This window comes from Dipodomys merriami, unplaced genomic scaffold, assembly GCF_024711535.1.
Source record: "Dipodomys merriami isolate MVZ:Mamm:240054 unplaced genomic scaffold, mDipMer1.0.p SCAF_41, whole genome shotgun sequence".
NCBI classification, from domain to species: Eukaryota; Metazoa; Chordata; class Mammalia; order Rodentia; family Heteromyidae; genus Dipodomys; species Dipodomys merriami.
The window spans coordinates 10,216,651-10,232,500 of record NW_027205715.1 but is presented as its reverse complement, the minus strand read 5'-3'; the positions used below and the strand labels follow the sequence as shown (position 1 = coordinate 10,232,500).

At 39.7% G+C, this 15,850-nt stretch overlaps 1 protein-coding gene across 1 annotated transcript in view; it reads left to right on the top strand.

Moving 5' to 3' along the window:
- LOC138806878 (telomere repeats-binding bouquet formation protein 1-like) overlaps positions 1–14,899 on the top strand; it is a 38,521-nt gene extending 23,622 nt beyond the window's left edge. The window contains exons 14-19 of the mRNA XM_069992288.1: positions 49–371; positions 3,422–3,486; positions 3,986–4,081; positions 8,151–8,300; positions 8,879–8,941; positions 13,720–14,899. Coding sequence (XP_069848389.1) covers positions 49–371; positions 3,422–3,486; positions 3,986–4,081; positions 8,151–8,300; positions 8,879–8,941; positions 13,720–13,904 — 882 coding nt within the window. The 3' untranslated portion in view covers positions 13,905–14,899. The remainder of the gene's footprint in view (positions 1–48; positions 372–3,421; positions 3,487–3,985; positions 4,082–8,150; positions 8,301–8,878; positions 8,942–13,719) is intronic.
- The last annotated feature ends 951 nt before the right edge of the window (positions 14,900–15,850 follow it).

Below are 15,850 nucleotides of genomic sequence, written 5' to 3'. Positions count from 1 at the left end.
AGAAATGGATTATATTGGAATCATTTATTTGCCATTTTTACATTATAGGAAGAAATTCAAAGAAGAAGCTATGAGAATATGCCATTTATGAACAAGGAGAACATACTGAAACACCTCTATTCAGGTAGTACTGGAGATACCAAAGCAGAAGAAGATAAGAATAAAAACCAGCCTGGACAGTTTCAGAGTTCTCCATCTGGTGATGTCACATCTAAGGCTTGTGCCACTGATAACCGAGTGAAGACTCTGTTAAAGAGTACACATCCATTTAGTGGACAAAAGATGACTTTACGTAAAGTCAGTTCCAGCTGCAATCAAGGTTTACATGAGAAAACAACTTTTGACAAAAAGAATTTTGTTTATAAATCAAGGTATAGTTCAATAATTTTATCCAGTAAGCATTTATTGTGTGCTACAATATGCTATATTCTTAAGCAATAGGAATACAGAAATGATAAAGTGAGAGAAGGCTAACATAGGAAATATTTCCAGAGAAATTAGGATAAGGAGGTAAGTCCCACTTCTTCTAAGGCCTTGCATGTCATGTCTAGAATTTGGGGTTTTAGCTCACAGGATATGGGGAGCATTGAAGATTTTGAATTGAGTTGCATAATCATAATTGAATTTTAGAAAGTATGCTCAAAAAAGAAAACAGAACCCTTCTACCTGAAGTAATAAAGTTAAGAATTGATAATCTGTTAGCAAATATGGCAAAACCCAATTTGTAAATTTTTTGTGGTACTAGAGTTTAAATTAATGCTTGCTATGCTGGCACTTTCTACCACTTGATTCACTCCTTCAGCCCTATTTTTTTGCAGTTTACTTTTGAGATAGGGTCTTATGAACTTTTCTGTTTGGGCTTGTCTCAAACCACAGTCCTACTCTCAGCCTCCTGAATAGCTAGGATTGTAGGTGTGAGCTTAACTATGCTTGTAAATTTAATGAAAAAGGGAATGGGCTGTGGTGGTTTGTTCTTTTGTTCCCTGCATTTCATCTCCTATACTGTTCTTTCTCAGGTCCAGCCTGTGTTGTAACTTTTTTTTTTTAACCCTTTCTTGTGTATGTTCTAATAGTTGCTGTGAAAAGGAAGCTGTATTCTGGGTAGAATAATCTAGGTATCAGGAAGATGGGTTGTACAATCATCACTCCTTTTTTTCTTTTCAAGACCTTTTCTATGTGGTACTGGGGATTGAATTCACATCTTGTGCTTGCAAAACAAGTACTATATATTTGAGCTTATACTCTTACCACAGACATTTTCAAGACTTCATTTTTTGAGGGGGAAGGGAGAGATCAGTAATAGAGTTTGAACTCAGAGCCTTATGCTTGCTTGACTAGTGCTCTACCACTTGTGCAATGACTCCAGCTCAGGTTTTTGCTGGTTATTTTGGAGATGGGAATCTCATAGGCTTTTCTGTGCTGGCTGGCTTCAAACTTCAGCCTTCTGAGTAGCTAGAATTACAGACATGAGCTACAGATGCCTGACTTAAGACTTCTTGATGTTCTTTTTTTTTTTTTTCTTTTCTTTTCAGTTGTGGGACTTGAACTCTGGGCCCTAGGCACTGTCCCTCAGCTCTTCAGCTCAGGGTTAGCACTCTACCTCTTGAGCCACAATGCCTCTTCCAATTTTCTGGTGATTAATTGGAGATAAGAGTCTCAGGTTTTCCTGCCTGGGCTGGCTCTGAACTGTAATTCTCAGATCTCAGCCTCCACAGTAGCTAGGATTACAGGTGTGAACGACCGGCATTTGATGCTCATCTTAATTTGCTCTCTTGGGGGTGTGGAATTGCTTAGCTATGAGATATGTTCTTTGGCTCAGGCTTTTTGTTCTTTTCCCAAGATTTGCACCATATCCTTCTTTTACCTCAGCTATGTTATTAATATTAATACATTTTAAATACTTTTCCCTCCTCAATAGTACCTAATACATTTTAAATACTTTTCCCTCCTCAATAGTACCTTTATTAATATGTACACAGATAGCTCTAGCAATCCTTTTCTAATTTTCAAGATATTGCCTTTTCTATATTGCCTGTTATTATGACACTATAGTCAAAACTAATATTGTTTCATAAACGCTGTATTCGTTGTATTCATCAGACATACAATGTTTGTTATCCTGTCCCCTGTGTTCTTTGTCCCGCTGATTTTGTTGTTTCTTCCCTCATTCCTTCCTCCTTTCTTCTTTTTTATTATAATTACTTATTTATTGCAGTATTTGGAATTGAACTGTTTCTGACACTATCAGATAAATGATTTACCAACTGAGGCTCCCTGTTGTTGTTACTATGTTATTGTTGTTGTTGTCAGTCGTGGGGCTTGAACTTGGGTCCAGGGCCCTGTTTCTGAGCTCTTTTTATTTTATTTATTTTTATTTTTTTGGGGGGGGGGTCCAGTCATGGGGCCTGAACACTGGGCCTGGGCGCTGTCCCTCAGCTCTTCAGCTCAAGGCTAGCGCTCTACCACTTGAGCCACAGCGCTACTTCCGGCTTTTTTCTTTTCGCTTATGTGGTGCTGAGGAATCGAACCCAGGGCCTCAGGCATGCAAGGCAAGGGCTCTACCACTGAGCCACCTTCCCAGCCCGTTTCTGAGCTCTTTTGCTCAAGGTTAGCACTCTACAGTTTTGAGCTACAGCTCTACTTCTGGTTATCTGGTGATTAATTGGAGATAAGAATCTCACTGGGAACGTCCAAGCTGGATTTGAACCATGATCCTTAGATCTCAGCCTCCTGAGAAGCTAGAATTACAGATGTGAACCACCAGTCCACAGCTCTGTCATTCTTTTTTTTTTTTTTTTTTTTTGCCAGTCCTTGGGCTTGAACTCAGAGCCTAGGCACTGTCCCTGAGCTTCTTTTGCTTAAGGCTAGCACTCTATCACTTGAGCCACATCACCATTTCTGGCTTTTTCTATATGTGGTACTGAAGAATTGAACCCAGGGTTTCATGAAAAGCATTATACTACTAAGCCACATCCCAGCCCCTGTTATTCTTTTTATAATCCTTTTCTTCCATATTTCTCTGGGCATCAATATTATTACTGTCTGGAGAACTGTCTAATTCTAGTTCTAGAAACCTGATTGCAACTGTTACAAGGGAGGCATGGAGGGAGGAGGGATGAAGGGAGGGAGAGAGATTGGTTTTATTTTAGCTCATAGGTTTTTTTTTTTTTGGCTCATGGCTAGTTCAGAATGGTGGGGGATGGATAATCCCCTTCAAGAGCATATATCAGTGACCTGAAGATCTGCAAGATACCACCTCCTACAGGCCTGGGGAACAGGAATTTTTAATATATGGACTCTTGGGGACCACAGTAGATTTTAGTAGGTCCTTCTGCATGCCATACACTCAGTGTCAAACCACTGCATACACACACAAGACAATGTCTTTACTTCAGCTAATTTGGTACTTCTTTTCTTTTAGTGACCGTGTTTTTAAATATCCAATTCATGTTGTCAGAAATAAAAAGCAGCATTCGCCAGTAACAGGTATGATTTTTAAATGTTTCATCTTTGTTTTCCAAGAACAGATGACTGATACAATTAAAAATGTACAGTGGCTAGGGACCGGTGGCTCATACCTATAATCCTAGCTACTCAGGAGGCTGAGATCTGGGCAGGAAAGTCCAAACAAGGTGGAAATAGAGCTGTGGCTCAAGTGGTAGAGCATTAGCCTTGAGCAAAAGAAATTCAGGGACAGTACCCGGGCCCTGAGTTCCACACCCAGGACTAGCCCACACACATAAAAAAAAAAAATGGACATTGGTATATCATCCTGTAAAGTGTAAGTCATATTTAATTCTCATTTTGGTGTAAATGCTTCACTCAGCTTTCACTGATAACCAGAATTTTTTTTTGTTTATCTACTAGGATGATTGAATGTATAATACTGAATTAAAACTCATGAAAGTACTGAGATTTCAGAAATCTTGTAAATGTCAAGGGCCTTTTCATTAATCAAAAGTCTTGCATTTTACAATTTTTTCAGATCCATTTACATTATGCTCAGACATAATAAATAAAGAAGTTCTCAGTTTTCAAGCAGCTGACAGTTGTACCAAAATATTAAAGTATAGGTGCTCAGGTAAATATTTTTATTACAATTATTTCATAATTAAAATTTTAAGGGTTGGGGGTGTGGCTCAAGGAGTGCCTGCCTAACAAGCATCAGGCCCTTAGTTTAAACTCTAGGACCATCAAAGAAACAAACATAATTAAAGCTTTTTATATTAGTTAACTAGATTTTATAATAGCTCTACTTTTATAAATTAAGTTTCATTTCCTTTGAAGAAATTAGAATGTAGAGCATGAAATCGTTCAAATTAATATTCCTTTTCTGTACCAGGCTGAGATCCAATGTTTGTATATACTCACCACTTCAATTTTTTACTCTTGTCTTTTGTCACAACTCATCGTCTACAAATTTAATTTTATTGAGATAAACGTTTTATGTGTTGCAGAGAAAAGAGACAGGTATATATTCTGGATTATGCTCTAAATATTATAGATATTATATAATATCTATTTTATATTTATATTGACATATTAATGTTCTAGTGTCCTGTTACCTATTTTTTTCTGTAATAATTCCAGTAATTATTCCATAGTTTCTGTTCCTTCACACCTTAGTATTTCCTCTTTGTTCATCCTTACTACTGCACTCTGCTCTATGGAAAAAATTCAGGTATTCTATGTTTAGTTCCAATGTCATTTTTTTTATATTGGATGAAGAGATTTCTTCTATTATTCTAAAGTTAATGTCAAGTCATAATCTGAATCATATCTTGTCTTTCAATTTAATAATTACAAAAGCTTATTTTTATCTACTAATTCCTTTTGTTTCAACTTAAACTGTGTTCATATTTCCTCATTTAAAAAATGAATGATCGGGACTGGATGTATGGCTCCAACAGTAGAGTGCTCATTGGACTTAATTGTAAAAGCCAAGTGAGAACCTGAGGCCCTAAGTTCAAGTCCCATACTGGGAAAAACTGCTTCATGATTTGCTATTGAATCAAGGATTCTTACACTCTCCTTTCTACCTTTTACTACCAGATTCCTGTCTTGTTCCTTCTTTTTCTTTTTTTTTTTTTTTGGGGGGGGGGGGGTCCGGTCATGGGACCTGAACTCTGGGCCTGGGCGCTGTCCCTCAGCTCTTCAGCTCAAGGCTAGCGCTCTACCACTTGAGCCACAGCACCACTTCCGGCTTTTTTTTTCTGCTTATGTGGTGCTGAGGAATCGAATCCAGTGCCTCACGCATGCAAGGCAAGCACTCTACCACGGAGCCACCTTCCCAGCCCTGTTCCTTCTTTTTCAATGCATTCATTCCCTTCTTAACTCCTGGAAACCTGGTGCTTTTTTTTCCCATTCTCTAAATTTGTAATATTAAAGGATACTTGAAGCTTCTTTTTTGGTGCTGTGGCTCAAGTGGTAGAGTGCTAGCCTTGATCACAAAGAGGCTCAGGAATAGTGCCCAGGTCCTGCGTTCACAACCGACAGAGGGGAGGGGGGAGAGAAAGGAAGAGAGAGAAAGGAAGGAAGGGAGAAAGGGAGGGAGGGAGGGAAGAAGGAAGGAAGGAAGGAAAAAAGAAAGGAAAAAAGAAAAGGAAGAAAAAGAAAGAAAGAAAGATCCAGTCACGTGTGGTGGTATATGCCTGTAGTCTACCTTTGTGGGAATAGTTAGGATCAGGAGTTCCAAACCAGCCACAGAGCCTAACAGGCCACACACATTTGAGCCGACTTAGGCTACAGTAGGAGATCCTGTCTAAACAAAATAAAATCAGCTGGGTTCTGGTGGTTCATATTTGTAATCCTAGCTCAGGATACTGAGATCTGAGGATTGCAGTTTGAAGCCAGGTTGGGCAGGAAAGTCTGTGAGACTCTTATCTCCAATTAACTACCAAAAAGCTGGAAGTAAAGCTGTGGCTCAAATGGTTAGAGTGCTAGCCTTGATGGAAAAAAAGAAAGAAAAAAAAAAAACAGGGACAGTGCTCAAGACCATCACCAATATATCAACACTGTGTGTGTGTGTCTCAAACAATCGAGAAAGAGAGAGAGAGAGGAGAGAGAGAGAGAGAGAGAGAGAGAGAGAGAGAGAGAGAGAGAGAGAGAGAGAGAGAGAGAGAGAGAGAGAGAGAGAGAGAAAGAGAGAGAACCAGAATGAGGGAGAGAAGGCAGACATTATCTGCCTCTTAATACAATATAGTGAGAAGCACACAATGCTATCTACCTATGGGGAATCCTGCAGAAAAATCATTAAGCTTGAATATGATATATCATCTAGATATGATTACCACCAAAAAGCCAGAAGTGGAGCTGTGGCTCAAGTGATTTAGTGCTAGCTCAGGGACAGTGCCCAGACCCTGAGTTCAAGCCCCATGACCAACAAACAAAACAAGAACTGAACTTACATATAGATCACTTCTTTTCAATATTTTCCCTTAATAGAACTAGACCAACTTTACCTCTTTTTCTTTTTTGTAGTGGTACTGAGGTTAAACTCAATGCCCTATGTTTACTAGTTAAATGCTCTACCACTGAGCTGTACCCTTGAGCTCTCTTTCCTTTTCCCTTTCCTTTTGTTGTGTTGGGGATTGAACCCAGGAACTTTCAATGTGTTAGGAAAACACATTGGAATATACTTCATACCTTTTTAATTTTTTTTTTTTTTGGATCCGGTTGTGGGGCCTGAACTCTGGGCCTGGGCGCCATCCCTCAGCTCTTCAGCTCAAGGCTAGCGCTCTACCACTTGAGCCACAGAGCCACTTCCAGCTATTTTCTTTATGTGTTGCTGAGGAATCGAACCCAGGGCCTCATTGCATGCAAGGCAAGTGCTCTACCACTGAGCCACCTTCCCAGCCCCCTTTTTAATTTTTTAAAATGTATTTAGGGCTGGGATGTAGCTCAGTGGCAAAGCACTTGCCTATCAAGTGCAATGTACTGGGTCCAATCCCCAGTACCAAAGAAGAAAAGACAAAAACAATAGTTAAATCCAAAAATAATTTATTACTATTATGAAAGAGTGAATGTGTGCATGTGTGTAGGCATGCCAGTACTGAAGCTTGAACTCAAGGCCTTGCCTTCTTGCTTGCTTTTTCTCTCAAAGCTGGCATTTCTACCATTTGAGCCACATCTGTACTTCTGGCTTTTTGCTAGTTAATTGGAGATGAATATCTCATAGACTTTTCTGCCTAAACTGTCTTCAAGCCAGGATCCTCAGATCTTAGCCTTCTGAGTCATTAGGATTTTATGTATGCACCAATAGCACCTGCCTTTTAAAAAATAAATTTTATTTATTTATTTTTTTTTTTTTTGGGTCCGGTCGTGGGCCTGAACTCTGGGCCTGGGCACTGTCCCTCAGCTCTTCAGCTCAAAGCTAGCGCTCTACCACTTGAGCCACAGCACCACTTCTGGTTTTTTCTTTTTGCTTATGTGGTGCTGAGGAATCGAACCCAGGGCCTCATGCATGCAAGGCAAGCGCTCTACCACTGAGCCACCTTCCCAGCCCCATAAATTACTTTATTGTAAAGATGCTGTACAGAGAGGTTACAGTTACATGAGTAAGGTAATGTACATTTCTTGTCAAACATTGTTACCCCCTCCTTTGTTTTTTTTCCTACTATCCCTTCCCTCTGTCACTTTCCCCCTTCTCCTCACCGCAAGTTGTAAAGTTCATTGCCAACATAGTTTCTCGTGAGTATCATTGTTGCAATGGGTCATCCTGTGTCCTTGTCTCATTGACTCCCTTGTGCTTGGATTACAGATGTGTACCACCAAACTCAGCTAATTTTATTTTTGAGATGATGTTTGGCTAAATTGCCCAGGCTGACCTTGCATTTACTATCCTACTGCTACAGCTGCCTGGGTAGTTGAGATTACAGACGTGTACCACCAAACCTGGTTTGGTTGCTCTTTTTCTATATTGCTATAACTGTTCATACTTCTATCCCAACACTTATTTCATTGATATGCATGTATGTTTTTATTTTGTCATTTTTTGGGTTTTTAAGATTTTTTATTAGCATACATAGATTTCTTAAAGTATTTACAAGTTTCTGATTTTACTTAAGTTACCATCATATAGATAACTGTTTTCATAGATTTATAAGTGCATTATTGACATCTATACATCACACTATTTTGTTTTCTTTTAGGTTGCATATCAGTAGGAAAACCTCTAAATAGCCGAAATTTTAGCAAGCTCTTGCGTGCTTGTCCATACCAATGTGATCGACACAAAGTCATTGTGGAAGCTGAAGACAGATATAAAAGTGAACTAAGGAAATCATTTATCTGTAACAAAAGTAATTAATTCCATAGCTTTAAGACTGTAATTACAGTTATGCCTTCTAAGCCATCATTAAGATATTAAGTATATTTAAAAATTTAAGGATAAAATAATGTTGAAAAGAAAACATTTTGCTGGGCATCAGTGGCTCATGCCTGTAATCCTAGCCACTCAGGAGCCTGCAATCTGAGGATTATGGTTCACAGCCAGCCCAGGCAGGAAAGTCCATGAGACTCTTAACCTCCTATAAACCACTTAGAAAACTGGAAGTGGCATTGTGGCTCTAGTGGTAGAGTGCTAGGCTTGAGCTAAAGAGCTGAGGGACAGTGCCCAGGCCCCAGAGTTCAAGCCCCATGACCACAAAGAAAAAAAAAAAGAAAGAAAAGAAAACATTTCTTAGCAACCGGTAATTTATGATGTACCTGGGAGAAGATTAGAAGATTTAGTTTCTGATGGCTTAAAATTTCTTCCTAATCTAATTATTCCTACTAGAAAGGTTGGGGAGAGGAAATAACCATACTAATAGAATTCATATACTTATGAGTTCTTCAGATTGGTACTCTAATTCTACTAAATGTATTCCATATTTTTCAGAAATTCTGCTGACCCCATGTAGAAGACAACAACTCAGTAGCAAATCTGCTATCCCTGGAGAAATAAATGAACATATTTAATTTTTAAGTCAGCTTAAATATCACAGACTTCTAAAAAAAGATGTACTTGTTTTTAGTTCTCACCATCAATAGCTCTTTCTGTGATAACCCTTGGCTCTGATGAAGATTATATTTCCTAAGAAAAGAGACATCTCCCATTTGTTTGTTCACTTGCTGTCTGCCATCTGGAAAGCAGCAGGAGGAAAACAACCTTTATTAAGTACCTACTATGTGTTAGATGTCTTATAAATGTTGTTGCCTCTAATTCTTATAAGTTAGAAATAGCATAACTTAGATACATTACAAGCTTTTTCTAGAAACCCTCATTCTATTGTCTGGATCAATTCATATTTTCAGAACAAATTTTCCATGTACAAGTACTCCAGAGAGACTTTTGATCATAACTCCAATGTGTCAAACAGTCAAAATTGAAGCAAAAAAGTGCTTCTTAAATAACTTATTGAAATTTTAATTTAACTGTAGGGTTAAGACTTCAGGCTTATCACCATTCCAGATTTATCAGAGAGTTTGAGAACCTTAACATTTTCTTCTAATCATCTGAAGTTAATACTAACTACAGGAGTAGGAATAAACAATTGAGTACATTACTTGTCAGAGTCATCAGAAATGAGTAACATCAAATGGGAGAAAATGAAGGAGGAGGTAACATTTAGAAAACAAATGTACTCATTACCTTACTTATGTAACTATAACCCCTCTGTACATCACCTTTACAATAAAAATAAGAAATGAATACCATCAGTAGAGCTACTCTGATATTTATCATAGAGTTATTTGAACTGAATTCATCCAGGAAACATTTTGCTTCACATGACACTTCTATGGCTATTTTCACTGCCAAAACCTCGAAAGGAACTTCAGACTTTAAGTCTCTTTTCTAGGTTAAAAATTATATATATATATAAAGTAAGTACAGTATCACTGTGGAAGAGCTTGTTTTTGTTTTTAAGGTGGTATTGGGGTTCGAACTCAATGCCTTGTACTTTCTCAGCAGGCACTCTACCACCTGAGCCATACTTCTAACTCTGCCAGTTTTTTGGTGGTAATGGGGGGTCAGTTGTGGGGCTTGAACTCTGCGCCTGGGTACTGTCCCTCATCTCTTCAGGTCAAGGCTAGCACTCTACCAACTTGAGCCACACCACTTCCTGTTTTCTGGTAGTTAACTGTACATAAGAGTCTCATCCACTCCTGGGCTGGTTTTAAACCATGATCCTGAGATCTCAGCCTCCTGAGTAGATAGGCTTACAGGTGTGAGCCACCAGCACCTAGCTAAACCCTGCCCTTCTTTTGGTGGTTATTTTGGACACAGAATCTCATCTTTTTCTGCTTAGACTGGCTTTTAACCACAATCCTCAAGCTCCTAGCCTCTTGAGTGAGTAGTTAGGATTACAGGCAAGAGCCTGTTTTTGTTTTTTGTTTTTTTTAATTTGCTAAGCTCAGAGACACAAATGGTACAGGTTTCATATGCAAAAGCTAGATCTAAAATACACTAGGATATGATAAATTATGCAGGACTATAGGCATTCACACAATTAGACCAGAGAAGGATACTTTTAGGAGAGAGACACAAAGGCACAATACCTGTGTGCTTCTAATCATATAATAATTATTGAAGTGAACTGCAGGAAATGGAAACAAGATTTTTTTTTCTGTAGAAACCCTGGGTATTTTGTTCCACAGAGATATGTTGCACTTAGAAATTGGTTTCTTGCTACTCAGGAGGCTGAGATCTGAGGATCACAATTCAAAGCCAGCCCGGGCAGGAAAGTCTGTGAGACTCTTACTCCAATAAACCACCAGAAAACCAGAAGTGGTGCTATGGCTCAAGTGGTAGAGTGCTAGCCTTGAGCTGAAGAGCTGAGGGACAGCATCCAGCCTGTGTTCAAGCCCCATGACTGACAGAAAGAAAAAAAGAAAAAGAGAGAGAGAAAGGAAGAAACAAAGAAGAAAGAAAAGAGGTTGTGTTCTTCACAGGACTTGACACCAAATTACAGACATTTTCAACATGACTTCAAAACAAAGATGTAACAACTAAAAATATTCTATAATCCCTTTACTTAGATAAAACCATCTCTAGAACCTCATGAATGGGCATAATTTTGTTATACATTAATTATACAGTGATCCTAAATACTGTTAACTGATATTTAGCTCATATATAACCATCCACTAATAATTGGACCTGCTTTTTTAGAATTTACAAGGCATCCTGAGAAAGTATTAATTTGGTTTGTCTTATGTATTTCAAAGCAAAGTCTGGCATTTTGCCTTCTCATTTCCTCATTTGGGTAAATTTCCCCTTTTTATCAGGACATTTCACTACTCTTCATTAAAGTATAGTTTGCACTGAAATTTACCCCTATTATTTTTTAGGACAGACCACTGTAATGTGGGAGCATTAAACATTTTCCCAAGGCTTTCTTTAAGGATGAGTTGGTATCTTGAGAGAGTCTGAAAAGTAAGAGTTTTGGGAAGTAAGCCCTCTTGCCAGTTTTTTCTTGCTCCCCTAATACATAGTCAATATTATAAGGAATACTGATGAAGCTGGAGAGGGGTGTCTTGAAGTACAGAGCCGTTTGCTTCCACCTGGCTGCCTAGTTATTCACTATAGAAATCTTTGAGAGTTTACTAGGAGTCAGGGAGGTGGCAGCCTCAATAGAAGAGGGACCTCTTATATCCCAAAAGTTATCACTTAGGGTTGGAAAGGTGGCTTAGTGGTAGAGTCCTTGCTTTGCATGTATGAGGCCCTGGGTTTGATTCCTTAGCACCACATAAGCAGAAAAAGCTGGAAGTGGCACTGTGGCTCAAGTGGTAGAGTGCTCACCTTGAGCTGAAGAGCTCAGGGACAGTGCCTGGGCCCAGAGTTCAGGCCCCACAACTGACAAAAAAAAAAGTATCACTTAATAGCCCTGATGATAAGCAGTTAAAATCATTTAGCAAGAGAAGCTAAAAACTATTTCTTGGATAAGTAAAATGTGAATATTCCTCTATGTAATCTCTCCAAAGGAGGGAATAATTTCTTTGATAAATTTTGAGATAGTTTTTTTCTCTTAGTATTTAATGATCATCTACTATGTCTCAAATACTATTCTAGCCATTTGGGATGCAGTGGTGAACAGACTTGTACAAAAGTTCCCGCTCTTGTGGAGCCTGCATTGTAACTAATGCAATTAATAATAAGACATTAGTTACACTGCTTTCTTAGCCTGGTAAGTTCAGCTGAGAAGATTTTTTTTTTAATTTAATTTAATTTTATTTGTGAACATACTGTACAGAGGAGTTACAATTACATGGGCAGGATAATGCATACATTTCAGCTGAGAAGATTTTCTAAGGATGACCCTTAGAAAAGAGTAGCCTCATCTACCTACAATGATTACATGAGTAAACAATGAATAAAAAAAAGCTTAAAAATATCTCCTCCAAAAGAGAAACCTATTTTTCTAGTAAAGATCAGAGGAAAAGAATTATTTACCATCCATGTATTCTTTGTACACTAGAAATTGTCCCTTAAAAGCAGGTAATAAAAAAAACTTCATTAAGCCGGGCGCCGGTGGCTCACGCCTGTAATCCTGGCTACTCAGGAAGCTGAGATCTGAGGATCGTGGTTCAAAGCCAGCCGGGGCAGGAAAGTCCATGAGACTCTTATCTCCAATAAACCACTAGAAAACTGGAAGTGGCGCTGTGGCTCAAGCAGTAGAGCGCCCCTCTTGAGCTGAAGAGCACAAGGACAGCGCCTAAGCCCAGAGTTCAAGCCCCATGACAAAAAACAAAAAAAAACTTCATTAACCATCATACAACCATTTTTTTTTTAGTTTTGATCAAGCTGAACACCCATATAGGAAATGAATGTGTTTTTAAAAGCAAATTTCAAAAGATCCTTGTTCTTAAAAATGTTAACCAATGGGCTGGGAAGGTGGCTCAGTGGTAGAGCGCTTGCCTTGCATGCATGAGGCCCTGGGTTCGATTCCTCAGCACCACATAAGCAAAAAGAAAAAAATCCGGAAGTGGCTCTGTGGCTCAAGTGGTAGAGCGCTAGCCTTGAGCTGAAGAGCTGAGGGACAGCGCCCAGGCCCAGAGTTCAGGCCCCATGACTGGACCCAAAAAAAAAAAAAAATGTTAACCAAACCTATATTTAAAGTAACAAGTATTGGTATTCTTTTTCTGTCAAGTTATGGAGCCCTTTGTGAAGACTGTATCTTTAAGATAGGTAAGCTGTTAATCATCCCCACAGGAACGTTGCATTAGCGATTACATTTATAAACTTGTTTCTTGATTTAAAGATGTTCAGGTATTAGTATAATAGATTAAATTACACCTTAACCAAAAAAAATCCATCATGGGGCTTGAACCCAGGGCCCGAGTGCTGTCCCTGAGCTGCTGTTTGCTCAAAGCTAGCACTCTACCACTTTGAGCCATCTTTCCACTTCTGGGTTTTGAGTGGTTAACTGGAAATGAGTCTCATGGGGACTTTTCTGCCTGAGTTGGCTTTGAACCATGATCCTCAGATCTCATCCTCCTGACTAAGCCACTGGTGCCCGGCTATAAATTACAACTATTGAAAAAGCCATGGCAGTAGCACCTAACTTACTAGTAGGTACTCAGGTTTTTTTTTTCATTGAAATACATTTGAATATATGTACTAGACACAAAAATTTCTCAAGTTTCTACGTGTAGAATAAGTTTTGTAGTTATTTAGGCCTCAAAAAGACTATTTTCAACAAATACTAATGCATTGTATAATTCTCTCGTTAATTACAGAAAACAGAAGAATTCGTAAGAACTTTACTGAAGAAGAAGTAAATTACCTTTTCCATGGAGTTAAGAAAATGGGAAATCACTGGAATTCAATTTTGTGGTCTTTCCCCTTTCAGAAGGGACGGACAGCTGTGGACCTTGCTCATAAATACCACAACCTGATCAAACACACCAAGTGTAAGACTTGATTTTTAGTTTGAACTAGAAATACAGAACCTTAAAAGATAGAAAATATTCTTCTAAGCCCTCACGTGACAGAAAGTCTTAAAAATAGGGTTTTTGTTATTATTGTTTTGGTTTTTGCTTTTCCTTTGAGACAGTCTCTCACCTCAGTAACTCAGGCTGACCCAGAACTCACTACAAAACTCAGGCTGGCCTCCACCACATGATCTCAGGCTTTCAGAGATAGTTTTTTGGATTTTTGCTGTTGTTGTTTTTGCCAGTCCTGGGACTTGAACTCAGGGCCTGAGCTGGTTTTGTTCAAGGCTAGCATTCTGCCACCTGAGCCACAGCTCCACTTCTGGCTTTTTCTGCTTATGTGGTACTGAAGAATTGAACCCAGGGCTTCCTGCATGCTAGGCAAGCATTCTACCACTAAACCACCTTCCCAGCCCAGAGATAGTCTTAAACAATTTTTGTGGTACTGCAACTCTCCAAATTATTACAATAACTTATAACACTGTTTTTTTGTTGTTGCCAGTCCTGGCTTGAACTCAGGACCTGAGCACTGCCCCTGAGCTGTTTTGCATAAGGCTAGTGCTCTGCCACTTGAGCCATAGCTCCACTTCTGGTTATTTTAGTAGTAAATTGGACATCAGAGTCTCATGGACTTTCCTGCCCAGGCTGGCTTTGAACTGTGGTTCTCATATTCCAATCTCTTGAATAGCTAGCAGCAAATATTTTTATGTCCAAGTTATATAAAATTTCTCCATAAGGTAAATATTTATTTAGGAATATGCTATTATTCTTAGGTTTAAAGAGCTTAGAACTTAAGAAAAAAGATAGGAGCCTTCAAACATTTCTCACTATAGTCCAATGAATAGTATGTAAGACATTTAGATTTTAATACTTTTGACCAATTTCAAAGTTCTCAACACAACTCAGAAAGGTATTCTACTGTTTCCCAAGCTGTTGAAGTTCTGGCCCACTAAATGTTTGACATTGTATTAATTAAATGTTTCTTCTAAAAGCTAACTGTGAATTTGCTTTGAGTATTTCCCTATTCTGTAGTCAAGATTCACTTTTTTTTTTATGTTTCCTTTACCTTTGTGAAAGTTTGCATCATTTCCACTTCCTGTTCCTCTTCATCCTTTATCCTTCATGTGAATGGCCCTAGCTTCTTTATGTTTCTTTTTTCTTTTTTGTCAGTCCATGGGGCTTGAACTCTGGGCTTGGGCGCTGTCCCTGCGCTCTTCAGCCCAAGGCTAGTGCTCTAGCGCTTGAGCACAGCACCACTTCCCGTTTTCTAGTGGTTTATTGGACATAAGAGTCTCACGGACTTTCCTGCCTGGGCTGGCTTTGAACCGGGATCCTCAGATCTCAGTCTTCTAAGTAGCTAGGATTACAGGTGTGAGCCACCCGCGCCCGGCTCGCTTGTTTATGTTTCGACAGAAGAGTGTAATGTCCTCTTATGAGCATAATCACTGACCACTGGACATATCCTGTCTGTCTGTAAAATGTGTCCACACTACCCTCCCCTCCGCCCCCCATTACTTGAGTCTGAATATGGCCCTGGTGGGGGTCAGCTTCTCTGCCAGGCCCAGGCAGGGTTTTTGGACACAATCACGACAGTTCTTGTTGTTGTACGTGGTCATCTTTCAGGTTGCAGTTATCATAATTAAAACTCTGCAAGGTTCTCCTGCAGCACGGACGTACCGCCTCCGTCCCAAGACCGAAGGAGTGGGGCGCGGCTCGGCGCTGCGCCCGTCGGCCGCGAGAGGCCGCTCGCGAGCCCGCAGTCGGGCGGAGCCCGCTCCCGCCTCCCGGCGCGAGGCTGTCCCGGCGGCCGCCTGACCGTGCGCACCGCCCGCCCGCTGTCGCGCCGGCGTCGAGTCCCGCAGGAGTCCTCGGACGTCGCCGGCCCGCCGGGACGCGTCGGGCGGCGCGGCCTCCGGTGGGGGTGGGCTGTGGGAGG